The sequence below is a fragment of the Trachinotus anak genome, unplaced genomic scaffold, assembly GCF_046630095.1.
Source record: "Trachinotus anak isolate AG129_WGS33_773 ecotype Australia unplaced genomic scaffold, CSIRO_AGI_Tana_v1 ptg000032l, whole genome shotgun sequence".
Lineage (NCBI taxonomy): Eukaryota > Metazoa > Chordata > Actinopteri > Carangiformes > Carangidae > Trachinotus > Trachinotus anak.
In genome coordinates this window covers 2,811,782-2,826,058 of record NW_027273883.1, presented here as the reverse complement: position 1 = coordinate 2,826,058, position 14,277 = coordinate 2,811,782, and the positions used below count along the sequence as shown (strand labels likewise).

General features: G+C 39.4%; 1 protein-coding gene across 2 annotated transcripts in view; it reads left to right on the top strand.

Moving 5' to 3' along the window:
- The window catches only part of atg5 (ATG5 autophagy related 5 homolog (S. cerevisiae)), a 32,358-nt gene that overhangs the window by 4,797 nt on the left and 13,284 nt on the right, over positions 1 to 14,277 (top strand). The window contains exons 6-7 of one of the 2 annotated variants that reach the window (XM_071468719.1): positions 3,936 to 4,030; positions 13,552 to 13,669. In XM_071468719.1, coding sequence (XP_071324820.1) covers positions 3,936 to 4,030; positions 13,552 to 13,669 — 213 coding nt within the window. Of the gene's footprint in view, positions 1 to 3,935; positions 4,031 to 4,905; positions 8,028 to 13,551; positions 13,670 to 14,277 lie in introns of those variants that run through there. The other variant, XM_071468720.1, reaches the window with a different exon arrangement.

Genomic DNA, 14,277 nt, shown 5'->3' with positions numbered 1-14,277 from the left:
CCTGGAGCTCAGTAACAGCTGGTCCTAATCTATAATTGTAGCAGCCCTCCTTCTTTTAAATTAGTAATTATTAGCAGGCAATAACTTTTTTCTGTACCAGATTAACATAGATATATAGCTAGAAGATAGAAGATATAAATATATACTATTTTTAACATATCAGTATCAAATTGTTATAAATAGGGCTGCAACTAATGTTTGTTGTCATTATCAATGAATCTGTTCATTACTTTTTTCAGTCTATCCATCCATCCATCCATATTCTATTATGCTAACCCGCACAGGGTTGCGGAGCCGCCAATCCCACCTGACACTGGGCGAGGGTGGTACTCCCTGGACAGGAGGCCAGTCTATCACAGGGCTCATTAACTCTATGAAATTTCAAAACTGTAAAAAATATCCATGCTCACCAGTTCTGAAATCCCTCTAGAACATCTTCAAATGTCTTGTTTTGTCTGAATAACAGTAGGAAACTGATATAAAATGGAAAAAAGCATCAAATAATTTGAGAAGCTGGAAGCTGCAAACATTGCTTTTGTCGTAGATTATTTTTTGTGAATTAAATAAGTGATTTATCAACTAATTATTTAATTATAAATATATAAAATGAGACCTGCCCTATGAACAAGCCTGTAACAGGTAATGGCTTTTTATTATAATGTCAACAGATACATACCCGAATGCCTGAAGTTGGCTTTAGTATATAACTCAATATATTGTATACCGTATCTGTCTGTATGGTGGAGTGTAGTCAGATACTGAAACCATTTACTGCTGTGAGAGACGCTAATGAACAGATGGTGCTGGGTAATGAGTTTGTCAGGGTGAAACTGCTCCTTCTTGATAATATCAGCATTATCTATAATTTTACTTCTTAAGTCAATTAAAAAAATTAAAAATATAAATGTACATAGTACAGTAGTATTATGTGCTTCTGGGAAATAAAACCTTTATTCGACCGACATTTTGGTTTGTGGCCTTCATCAGGGTCATCACAAAACACATTACAAGTTACATTTAAATTGGGAGAAAAATATAAAACAACCAATCATATACAAACACATACATATTTTTCAATATGGCTTCTACAAATATGGGTTGGGTAAATGGTTGTGTGAATTTTGGCCAATCTTTGTCTTGGGCTGGTAGAAATGTAAGTGGAATGTCCAATAGCGGTCATGGGTGATGCCATATTTAGTTCAAAGCCAGGAAAAGTGCACCTAAAGGGTGGCACTTAAGTTTGCACAAAAGAGACTTCGCCCCAAACTGTGTTGATTTGATGTGGCATAAACCCACCACAAAAACACTTAAATCTAAACATTATAAAGTGTTAACAAATGAAAAGTTACAAGATGCAACATGAAAACTACATCACAAAAATATAGAAATACATTAATACAAACAAATCACTGCAAATCCAAATAAGTGTAAGTGTCCATGCGCCTTAGAAGTGGGTGAAGTTGTGCCAGAAACCTCTACTTTGGGCCTCAAATAAGGACAGAAAATAATATTTGTACTATAATTCTTTTAAACACAAATTATTATATTAATTATGTTAATAACATGACAGGAAGGTAAAATGATTAAACCCTCTGAGCAGTTGTAAGGCATAAATGTGAAACAGATGGAGGAAGTTTTGCATGAACAGCAGTAGCAGCACATTATGCAAATTATTGATGCATTCAAGAAATGCAGTTCTTGTTTTTAATGGATGTTATTTGTGTAGTACTTTATTTATTATTTATTGTCATGTAACTGTCAAAATTGTGCAGTGTGCCTGTGGCAGTGAGGATGTTTTTAGCAGGTTTTATGAAAAACCCACGAAACTCCAGCTGCTTATCGGTCCTCCACTTTCCCATGAGAGTAGGTGAGACAGAAAGAGAGATGTCACATCGTGACACAAGAAAGAAAGAAAAAAGTCCTGAGTCTGTTAGACCGTCTTGAGGACACATAGGCTGACAGATGATGCAATGACCTGTTTTGAAAAAGCTCAGGGTGTGGTTCGTGCCGTTTTTCCCTGAAACTGTTTGTTACTACATTAAAACAGAAACAGACGATACTTAATACTCAACTAATCCATATAGAAGGAGCTGAGTCTTACCTGCCACACATGAAAGTGAGAGATGAAACCTCATCTAAACCAAAACTTTCACATCCAAAAGAGACCAGAAACAGAGAAACAGAGATGGTTCAAACTTTCCTCCAGGAGAGAGAGAAAACAGAAGATTTTCAGAGGGTTCATGTGAAAGTGAGAGGCGAGGGGAGGTGGAGGGTTTGAAACCAGCACATGCAGGTTGCTAGGTTGAAGCTGCAGACATTAGTATGGACTTGGACTGGTATACTGTCCCCAATAAAAGACACTCATCAGTGTTTTAGAGGTGCATCTCCATCCCTTACCCTGACCTCTGACCTCCATGTGAACGGGCGGAGACGCACAGAAATGAGTGGTTTTAAGTCCAGTGGTACTATGAAGTATGTTTGCCTTGTAATTAATTTTCTTCCTCTTTCTCACACATTGGTTCTCACCTCTTTTCAACATGTATCAGGAATGAATATGTTCACACCTACACTGGTATTCTGCTTGTAATCATGTTTTTGTATCTCATTCACACTTTTGCACTTGTAAACGTCATTTTATCCTGATGCCATATTAAGAAATGTGGGTAATCCCTGATCCTGAATTTGCCTCCATAACTTAATGATAGAATTTTTTTAATAGAATTTTTAGACACCCAGTTTTCAATAGTGATACCACAATGATTATTACTTTGAGAAATACAACCTTTATTTTTTTTAATAAATATAAAAAGTTTTCCAAAATTGGAATTTTTGATTAAAATTATGAAATATCTGATCAAAGAATAAGTAAACAAGACTGCAAATATTTTTGTGACAGTTTTCGATACTCAGCTCTTTTCAATTTGTACCAGAAAGGTTTTAGGCTTGAAATCCAGCCTTAGAGAACACCTTAACCAGGTTATTGTTTACTGCTGTCTGCAGAGGTCCCCTCAGACCAAGTCCTCCAGTACAGATGGTTAGTCAGTAAAAAAAATAAAAAATAAAAAAGATCATAAACAGTATAATGACAGAAAACTTCAATATTGCTCATCAGTCATTATTAGTCTTCTACAACTTTATTTTTTTATACTTCCTGGTGTCCACACACAAAAACAACACAAATTAAACAAACAATTCAAACTGTATCAATAAAGCAGAATAACAAAACAAGCCAAGGAACCAAGGAACCAAGGAAAATAATTAAAATAACTATACATGTAAGACAGTAAATAACAGCAAGTTAGAATGAAAACAAATTAAGATTTGCCACAAACACACAAAACAAGAAGAAAATGAAAACAGTCAAAGGTACAGAAACCACAATAACATCTGTACGATATTCATCAAATTTTGTTTTAGCGAAAGAAAATCTACTTCTGGTCTGTCTGATATAGATGGGACCATATTCCAAGCAGAACATGCTCTATAAAGGACATTTCTCCTCACACAATTTCTTCCTGGTCTTGGCAGGAACAGATGACCACTGCTCACTTGACGTGCATTACCCCCACGTCAAAAACCTGTAGGGGTATTATTCCATAGAACACATAAATGAGAGAACATGAGATTTTAATTTTGTGTTAGTCTAAATTGCATCTCACACACATTATCATGAAAAGAACAATGAGGAGCTAATGTTGAGTATATACTGAATCCAAGTCCTGCAGATGACTGTGTTAAAATGCAGTTGTGTCCAGGAAGCCACAGGGTTCATCCTTAACTGTTACAAGAACATAATGGACTCAAGGGTGATATATTCTTGGTATTTATATCGTCCATTGGATGCATGGTGGAGAGGGATGATGACAATTATATGAAAACAACATGTCTTGGAATATTTTACAATGAATGAACTGTGTGTGTTTGTGTTGTTACAGATAAGTTTGACCAGTTCTGGGCCATGAACAGGAAGCTGATGGAATACCCCACTGAGGAGGGAGGCTTCAGATACATCCCCTTCAGGATATACCAGGTAACACACATCAGCACAGCCTCTGACAGCAACGGCCTTACAATGGCACTTTTAGTTTCAGCAATAGATTTTGAGTCTTGGGGTTGAGCTGGAGTTTGCCCTGTCAGCCCAGTAGATGGAGCCAGATAGCCGTGTAAAAAACCCTCTGTGTAGATCCGGTGTTGCCTTAACAGGGAAGTCACCTGGACACTGGCTCTGATAAGATATTTCACTCTCATGCTCTATTCAACACATGAAGTTTGTGGTTAGGAAGTGATGGAAAGAACTCCAGGTAATCATTTCTGCTCATCTTAAGTCTTGCGTCAGCTTGACACTGACACACCTGCAGTCAGTCTGAGGATCCATTACAAAACATCGCCACACCTGCCAGCATTTCATAATGTAACACAACCGAAGAGTGCATGACCTTCTCTTGATCTGTTCATCACTCAGAAAAAACAAATACAATAATACTCTCTTGTTTTATCTGAGTTTGTAATCCAAAAAACCAACCAACTGTGCATTCATGTCTGACATAATACCCGTCTTCAAACAACATGAGTAAGTGTCTGAGTGTTTTTTTATTTTCCTTTTTTTCCTGATGTGATGCATATATGTCTACACACAGTGACAGCCATTGATTAACCTGTAGCTTAATAACCAATCAAACCTGCTTTTCCGGTGCCATTCTTATAATTTTCTCATGTTCAAGTGAAGGATTAAGAAAAACATCACTTATGTATATTAGCATGTGAATACTGGTTGGGAATTCACTGTTTTGTGACCTCTGACAATAATCAGCATCCAAGTCACAAAGAGCCTGCTATGCCTGGGTACTTTCTTTGAGGAGGTAATTCATTTTTTCCTGTAATTGTGATATCCATGACTCTACCCAGTTTGTGTGCAATTCCATTGAACCAAGAGGAGCCAGTGGGCGAGCGTCAGGGTTCAGTTCAAGATCAGGAGACATTGGCAGACAAGTGGCCTCACGTCGGGTGTTTCCGCCAATCCTCTGCAAATTTATCCTGACTCAGGTGAAAATTCCCTTTGCAGCATAAAAAAGAAATAAGAGAGGATGAATAAGCGGCTGATCCCTGCCTGGAAAACATTAGCATGCGGCGAGCCAGACAGTGGGATGTGCCATGCTTTGAGTCAAATGTTGGGGGGTTCCTGCGCTGATCAGGAAAGGCTGGAAAAGTGTGGAGAATTATTTGACAACTGGAATGGTTCAGGGATTGCACAAAATGACAAAAGAGATTCATTTAATATAAAACCTGGCATTTTAAGGCAATAATGTGAAGCAACAGTGTGATTAAATGTAATTTAAAGTCTTTATAATCTTACTGGACACTTAAGAGTCTCATCCAATCCAGTTAAGGAAATACAGATTTGGAAAACATCTGGATCTTCACAATAAAAACATGTTGACAGTCTGCTTTGATTGTAGTGGCTGAATGTGCATGCATCTAGCCTTGATCTCAAATCACAGCAAACAGAAAGGCCCCTCGCTGTCAGTCCTGTAAAGGAATTAAACTTTAGGGCCTGTCAAGACATGTTAGGAAATATAGGAACAGAACAGAAGATAGATCTGGCTTCAGATGACTGAGAAGAGTTTTTCATGTTATGAAACAGAAAGAGATGTTGTGGATGTTCAGAAAAGAACAGGACTTCAGAACTTTCCTACCAAGCACATCTTTCCGTAATCATATCTGCTGTGTCTGCTGGTAATTTCCCACTGTGATGAATTATTATTGAATGCGTAAAGTTTTTAATAAGACCTGCAGGTCTCCACATATGGCTGCATTTACATTTTTGCACAACAGCGAGGGCGGAGGAACAGCTGTCTGTCACTGTCGACGCTGATTGTTTTGCATGAAATCGAAAAAGCTCATAAATGCTTTTGTTTTTACTTTCACATCTTCAGCGTGTAAATAAACCATTTTACACTTCAACAAAAACATTCTTGTGTCAAGCAGTAAAACATAACCCTTTAAAGTGGCGGACTGAAACACGCAGTCCAACCAGCACGAGCCGCCCTCTCAGACATGCACTTGTTGCAGCTGTAAAACCATGGAAGTGCTGGCGGGTAGAAAGAAACCCAGAGCGTTCTAGTTTTGAGTGTTTTTCATGGCTGAATTGAAAGTTTCCATGGACATTTATGAGCTGAGTTGGTTCCATGACAATTGAAGCATCAAAGCCTGTGGCAACCTCACTGTGCAATTTACAAACACATTAGAGGAAAAAAAAGCATAACTCTTGAAAAGTCTGGATCACTACGGAGATGGTGTGGTTTTCATCTTACAAACTGCTAAATATTTACAGCCAGAGAAGGCTTGGGGAGTCTGGAGGAGCGTGGAAACTCAATCTGCTCACTATGATCTTAAAAGTACCTGTAGTGGCAGTTTTCTCTGGCACTTTGCAACAGAATCCACTGTCCAAAAGAGCCTTTTTAGGCTTCACAGAAGTTTAAGATTTGCACAAATGTTTGCAAAAAACTTTACACATGCATTACTCAACTTTTTTACTTGAGACAAGTATTTTTACTGTATTGGCATCAGTGAAAAGATTATTCTGATTCATTCTGTTCTTCTTATTTTTGAAGCGTTTCCCATTGTTGGGTTTTGCCCATTTGTTTACCACCTGTCTGATCATTAGGTTGTGGTTCTTGTTTTTTGAGACGTCACCACATACTCAGACTTTAGCTTAGTGGCTACAGTCTTAATATTAGTCATAGGAATGATGGCTGGAACCAAGCAAAAGGGACCCAGGTTGTAATAAGCTGGACTTTAATCAAAGATCTACACATGACATTAAAAAACCAAAACTAGCAGAAGAACTAAAATCTGTTCTGTTCAAGTTGTGTAGGAACTGTCCAGAGTTTATTTTATTGCTAAGAATAAAATCCAGTGTTTTTTTTTGTTTTTGTTTTTTTTGGCTAAAAAAAGACAGGAGACTGTAGAAACGGTGCAGAAACACTGAGAAGAACAAAACCGTTTGATACTAAGAAGTCACTGTGGATGATTTAACAGGAGACTGCCTGATACAGGGGAAAAGATCCCCCCTCCCACACAAACACATAACACACACGCTCAGAGTCCTTCAAAGCCAGATTGTGGTCTTTAGTGTAAATAACATGTGCTGTGTTTGATGCAGACAGAATTAATGACAACACTCAGTCCAAATAACAGAGGGCTCATTTCCGTCTGGCCTGCGCTCCTTATGGAGACGAGGACACCTCATGGGCATGGACGACACATTTGAATGTTTGTGTAGTGTGTGTGTCTGCCTCATATCCTGAAGGTTAAAAAACTTTGACCTCCTTTCTTGACTTGCCATAAATCTTAGATATCAATTCATTTTATATCCTCGTTACCTCGAATTGACAACTATATTTTTTTATTTTATACATAATATACAGATATCTGTGACAGTGCAAATATTGTTTTATTTTACTCAGATGTGAGGAATACACATATTGGATGTTTGTATGTATCCACATACAAGTTTTTTGGAGGCGATTGTTGCATACCTCTCCTTATATGCGCTCTTGCATGTGTGTTTCCGTGTGCACACATACATTTTTCTGGCCTAGCTTCTGTATCCCGTTGCCCATTTTAAGTGTGTTATTGTGCATGTTTGTGCATGGCCTGGCGCACCCTTGGCTCTGTCCAGCGGTGGGGGCTTGTTTGGCTCCTGGTACATCATGCTGCTCTGTGATTCAAAGAGCCAGAAGGAGTCAACGGTCTTGCTGTGCGGAAAGTGAAAATTACTATCTTACTACTGCTTACAATGTTGCTCTACAGGTACACCTCTCTGTTACCGCTCTGTGACTCAGTTCCCACTCACAAACCCCCAATGCAAGAGCAGGCAGTCTGCCCTCACCCACCTCTGTGTTGTGGTACTATGGAAGCAGCCTGATTCGAAGAATGCAGCTTTATTGCCTCCCAGATATCTTGTAATGGCTGACTGAGATGAGGGGGTGGTGGTGACTACACAGACAATTACAAAACATGGGAATGCTGGAAACAGTTGTGCGTAATCATGCCATAGGCAACAGGTGATATGCCTGTTGTGCTGGGGAAGAATATGTTGCCACATTTACAGTAAGGCTTCCTAGAATAAATGTGACAGTGTCAGACAAAAAGGTTTTGCAATCAGTCACTGCTGCTAAGAAGCTAAAAGGCTAAAAGTCTTTAGATTTTTATTGTGTGGTGTTGGCAAACACATCTGGTACATCTGTACATCATAATACAGAGTGAGATGAGGTTTGCTGATACCACTGATGCTTTTTTACATGTCCACCCATGTGTACTCGAGGTGAATGGAGTATTGTTTGTGGCTGTCACAGCATTAAAAAAAAACATCTAAAAAAATGAAGAGCAATAGAGTCAATGTCCGCATTACCTTGGATAATATGCAGAATAAACTGTCAGAAAATTTCATAGAAACACAGAGATTGATACAGAGATTTTTCTCTCTCTCTTACACTCCGTATGGCAATGTATCTGTCTGGCTTAATACCAGTACAGCTAAGTCAATAAGAAAATCGGAAAACCATGAAATATCTGCAATGCATTGAGTAACTGCAATGAATTGAAAGCAAACTGTTGATTGTGGTTGCACAATTCACTCAAGTTGCTTCACAATACTTTTTTCCGGTAAAGTGACAAATGGCGCTTTTGTTTATCAAGTTTAAAAGAACAGGCAAATGCAAATCCTCACGCTACCCCAATGTGGCTGAGAAATTCTGATCAGCACTGAAATATGACAGTGAATGTTGAAGTACCACAGGTCAACCTAGCATAACACTTAGCAATGAATAATTTAGAACTCAATTCAGTGTCCCTTGATGGCGTTTCTCCTCCACAGGTGTGCATTTCAAGCTCTGAGCAAATGAAGACTGCTAAAAACGAGGTTGGAATTTTAATTTACGAATGGATGGTCTCAGAGTTCAGTGGAAATGCTTTCTCTGACCCCTCACGATTCGTGGAAACTCCCGTTGATTGACAGTACCGTACCCCTCCAACCATTGTTTTACCATCAATTAGGCGGATTGAATCCCCTCCATCAATTAGCCGACGTCTTGAGTTCCGCTGCTCTTTTCACTCGGTGAGAGCGAGCCATCTCTTTTCACCTGAATCCTAATGACACCTCGCTCTCTTTGTGTCGCCATGTGCCGCTGTGCCAGCTAAGGTGTCACGCCACCTGAAAAGAAAGTGTCTTCATCCAAGCAGTATCGCGCTTCTCTCCCTAGGGATCAATAGCCCCTTCTTTGTATGGTGACCAGCTCAATTATTCAGGGCTCGCTATTTAAAAATGCAACGAAGTAGCTGTCACTTAGCACACTCTCTCTGCTCTGGCTCTCGGCGATGATCCCGCACGAAACACTGTGCTTCCTGTCAGTGACTCAGTGTTTCTGTGTAACCTGAGCGCTCGCTTCGCGCCTTCACCGTCACCTTCCCCTTGCTTCTTCGCGCTTGGCCCTGTGGTGTGTAGTTACCGCTCAGTTACTCGATCCCTGCCCTCGCCGGTTTCCTTTTCAAAGCCTCATGATTAGGCCCTATTGTGTGTCAGACCCTCCGTTTGACACCAGGTTGGGTATCTGACTGCACCATATTTCCCTTTGATACCACAGTTTCTCCCGTTGTTTTATGCTGGATAAAGTAAGACATTACTTGTCCTCAGTTTGAATCCCACTGAGCCCACTGCTGGTTATTCAAAGGTCTTGACTGGTGACTGAGGGTGGCCAGGCCTTTGCTGTTAGAGCCCCCAAACTATGGAACAGTCGACCTGTTGAGATCAGACAGCCAGCATCATTAGTGTCCTTTAAAACTCTTAAAACATTCTTTTATCCAAAAGCATTTATGAATATTGATATGTGTTGTGTTTTATTTTCCCACTAAACGAACAATTTATATTTTCGTGTAACTTATTTCTGTTTTATGATTGTTTTTCATTTGTTTTTAATTGCTGTTGCCCCTTTTTCTGTCTTTAAAGCAATTTGTTAATAAAAGTAAAGTGCAGTCTTTTTTGGCTGTGAGTGGAATCGAATTGTAGTGATACGATTAAATTGATTGATAGGACTATAATGATAGGACGATAAATCTAATTGTAATCATGAATCATGAAAATTCATTGATGATTTGTTGTTTTGCATTTGTGAATATTTTAGCCTCACGTAATGCATGATGCAACTGCGTTCAGTTCAATGTATTCAACATTTGATTTGTGACATACACTGACATTGGAAAAATAATGTTATTAGGACTACGACTAATGATTTTTTTTTGGTAATATTATGACAATGATATGAGTGATTTCTTACCCTACAGAATATCAGGAAATAAGAACAGATGCCCTTTGCATGTTCCCAGGTCTAAGGTCAAATCTTTGAATTTCCAGTGTGTCTGAACAACAGTTGAAAAACCCAAATGGATTCAGTTTATAATGATACAAGAAAGAGAAATGCTGCAAAATCCAAATAGTTGTCTTTTTTGTTCAATAAATTGTTTTAAACAATTAATTGATTATTGCATTTCTTAAATTTCTAGATTGTCTCAGTACCAGATGTTATTAATATTGTGATGTTGATTTCAGCCAATGCATGTGGCAAATAAAGCCTCTAGGTTTTTACTCCAGTCAAACACTTCTCCTATTGAGTCTGTGAATTATTACACTTTCAGTCAAAGAAACACAACTAATTAGTCAAATGAGTTGGTGAAACATATAAGCTCTTGAGACACTATGGCACATAGCTGAGATCTACTGAAGTAAGGTGCTTGATTAACCAGATAGCGTACTTAAGTCCCCACCTGACGGCAACACATGGACGATGTCCAGCGCCTGGCGCCTTCTCTCCTGCCCTGAGGACACGGGTCACCCAGTAACTAGAACCAGTGAATTTTTAATTTGGCACTGAAGTGACAGTGAGACTTTTGACATTTACAAAGAACGTACCTGCCGACAAACCAGAATCAGATTCAGGAACCGGATTTATAGGAGGTTACAGCACAACATAAAGCATGTCAAAAAGATAGATAGAAGCAGGTATTACTTGCACATGACACATTGTGTGATGTTTCCTCCTGCAGGAGTGGAAGCCCTAACCATAATATTCTGGAGGCAACTGTCAGATGGAGCTTTACACCCAGCCTTCACAGAAGGTGTAGGGTGATACCAGTCTGTACATAATGCAAGACCCTCTATCCTCAGACCCTTGAGTCAAAGTCCATTACCAGCACTGGACGTACTTTTTGTCTGGTGTCTGCTGGTAATTTCCTCTCACTCATGGAATCTTGTGGCTGCCGAGTTTACCATCACAGCACAGTCATGAGGATGTTTGCTGCATACGTCACATTTGTTTAGCTCTCCCATCATGACTTGTTCAGTTTAGATTTTAGGCATTTAGCGGTCACTGCTACCCAGAGTCCATTGTGGTCAGCAGCAGGATAACATCTTAGATCACTACCATGATAAACATCTGATTGTGAGGAGGTTGCAGGTCAGGTCTACATCATTGCGACAAATATGCCTCTGACTGTGGAAGGTGTGGGTAAAAAAAAAATGAGAGGAAGAGCAGATAGGATTCATCTCTGCAATGCATTTTTACAAGAGGACTGTAGAGGTAGTCCAGTTTGTTGCCAGCTTTTCTTTTTTTTCCCCAAAAGATGTATATTGTATCTTTTCAATGAAATGTTTTATTTTTTGTTTTCTAACCAAGTTTTTAGGGTGATGGTCTCTTATGGAGCAGCAGGGTAGCATACTGGTTAGGAAAACCCTTGAGCAAAAAAACATCCACTTTGCTGAAGTGTCCTCGGACAAAACTCTTGAACATTATCATCTCCATGACCTCTAACCTCTCTGTGGAGCAGTGAAAGGGGAAAAAGGGGATTTCCTTTTCAGGGAACAATGTAATATTTTGATTTGCTCAACTGTTTCTGTACAGTTTGTGTTACTGTATCTGAGAACCTCTAGGAAAGCCTGTGAAGAAGCTGACGTTTCTGCCAAACATACCTCTACTGAAGCAGAAGTTAATGACTTCCAGACTGATCCTGATCAGGAAAACATGTCAGCGTCACTTGTAACATGTGTTGAAATGTTGTGAATTGCAAAATATCACATTCTGAGCAGTCAGGCTCATCAAAGCACCACATTCCCAGCTCAGGTCAACACACTGTTCATTCACAGGATTTGCGTGCAACTTGGTGTGGATTCTATTCATGACCCTGTGAACTCTTGTTAATCACCTCAAAATATCCCCTGATCTAACATGAAACTGTCCCATTTACAGGACATTTGGTTAGTTGTTTTTTTTCCAGCAGTTCCGTGAACTGAAATCATGTCTGAGTAAAATATTGAAATCCTCAATGGCCCTTTTTTTATTGCTGCTCTATTAGCTTCGATGGGAATCTCAGCATGTTTTGATGGATGTAAATCAGCCTAAAGCTTTTGGTATGTTTGAAAATTTTCAGAACTCAACTTTGTCGCGTGGGTTCAAACCAAGTTTGGCTGTGTAAAATCTGTAGCAATGGAATTTAAAAATAATTGAGCTGTTCTGTATCTGAAGGCTGAAGTACAGGTATTAGAGGAGAACTTCCTCTCACTACTAACTTAGCAGTGTAAATTTCTGCGTTAATGTTGTCCTAATTGTCCTAATATTGTCCTGATCAGAAAAACATCTCTCATGGCCATGCAAATTATAACTGTCCTCTCTCAGGAGGAAAAAGAAAAAGTAGGTGGACTTTTCCGTAAACCTGTTAGGGAAGAGGTCAGGTGGAATGGACAGCCACACAAAATTGTCTGGCTCAAATAAGACGCCGCTTGAATGCATCACAACACCCGTCAACAGCCTACTTTTTATGCCTCGGCACTGGTGACAGTCCTGGCCGGAGGAATTATGTCCATCAGTCCCTCATGAACACAGCATCTCAGGAACACCTTGATGGAATTTCTTCAAATTTGCCATAAACATTGAGTTGGACTCAATGTGGTCAAACGTCAAAGCCACTGTGAACTAGAATTCATAGGCTTATTATGACAAAATACATGAAGTATCTCACACAACCCCACATCAAATAACTTGAACTATCACTTTAATAAAGGTTTTTTAGTTGCCTTAACTAAACTAAACTTCAAATTGTATGTGTATCTCACAATGCTTCAATTCATCTTTTTGTCATATGCGTTTTGGAAGACATGGCATCATCCTCAGCTCTAATTCTGAATTTCCCTCTTTATTCCTTCCTGTTTCCTTTGTTTTCATCAGCATTAAGCAATGCAGACTGACAGGATGTAAACATGAGCTCCTGTACACAGTTGTCCGACATCATCACACAATTTCTTAAACTTCTTCACCTAACTTATAAGTTGGCCCATTTTGTGGATACTTAACATCTCCAAGTCCAAGAAGTCCTCACTTTGTAACCTAATCAGTATTTTTTTCAATACACTACCCAAACCCTTCTTTACTATGTACTGGATGCAGGATGTTCGTATATATGTTTGCTGTGCTTGTTAATTTGCGGTGCTCTAATTCATTGCAGACGATGAGCGACAGGCCGTTCATCCAGAAACTGTTTCGCCCTATTTCACCTGAAGGCAACGTACACACCCTTGGCAACTTGCTGAAAGAGATGTACCCGGCTGCCATACCAAATGATGGTAAGTCTGTTGACTTACAGCCATACGCCCAGCCACACACACACACACACACACACACACACAGAAATGCACTCTGACTTCACCATTACTTAATTTTGAACAACATAAGTGATCACAGATAATAAAAATCTTATTAATGTCATCAAGAATAAAAAGAAAGTATCACTTAACACACAGGCCTCAATTATGCCAAACATTACCAGCAGCTGACAGCAAGAAGCACATTATCAGCCATGTTTGATTTTTGGCTGCCTTATCAAATATGGGCCCTGTCGTCTTCCAGAAGAGTGAGAAGAAAATAGCACCTCTCCTCTCTGGTTTATTTTATTTACACAGCCACACAACGCATGTCAGAGATCTACTCTCTCAGATAATACACCCACCTGGGGGAGGGGGGCATATAGATGAGGGAAAATAGTGGCTATTGCCAGAACAAGTGAACAAAGATGTGGGAGGAGGAGAGGAGATGATGGGGAGAGGAGATAAAAAGTAAAGAGGCACGGTGAGGAAAAGAGAATGATAGCAAATTGCAGATGTGACGTAAAGTCGGAGGTGAACAGTGCTGCAGTCTGAACAGGTCGATGCAATAATAACTGACGTGAGTTACA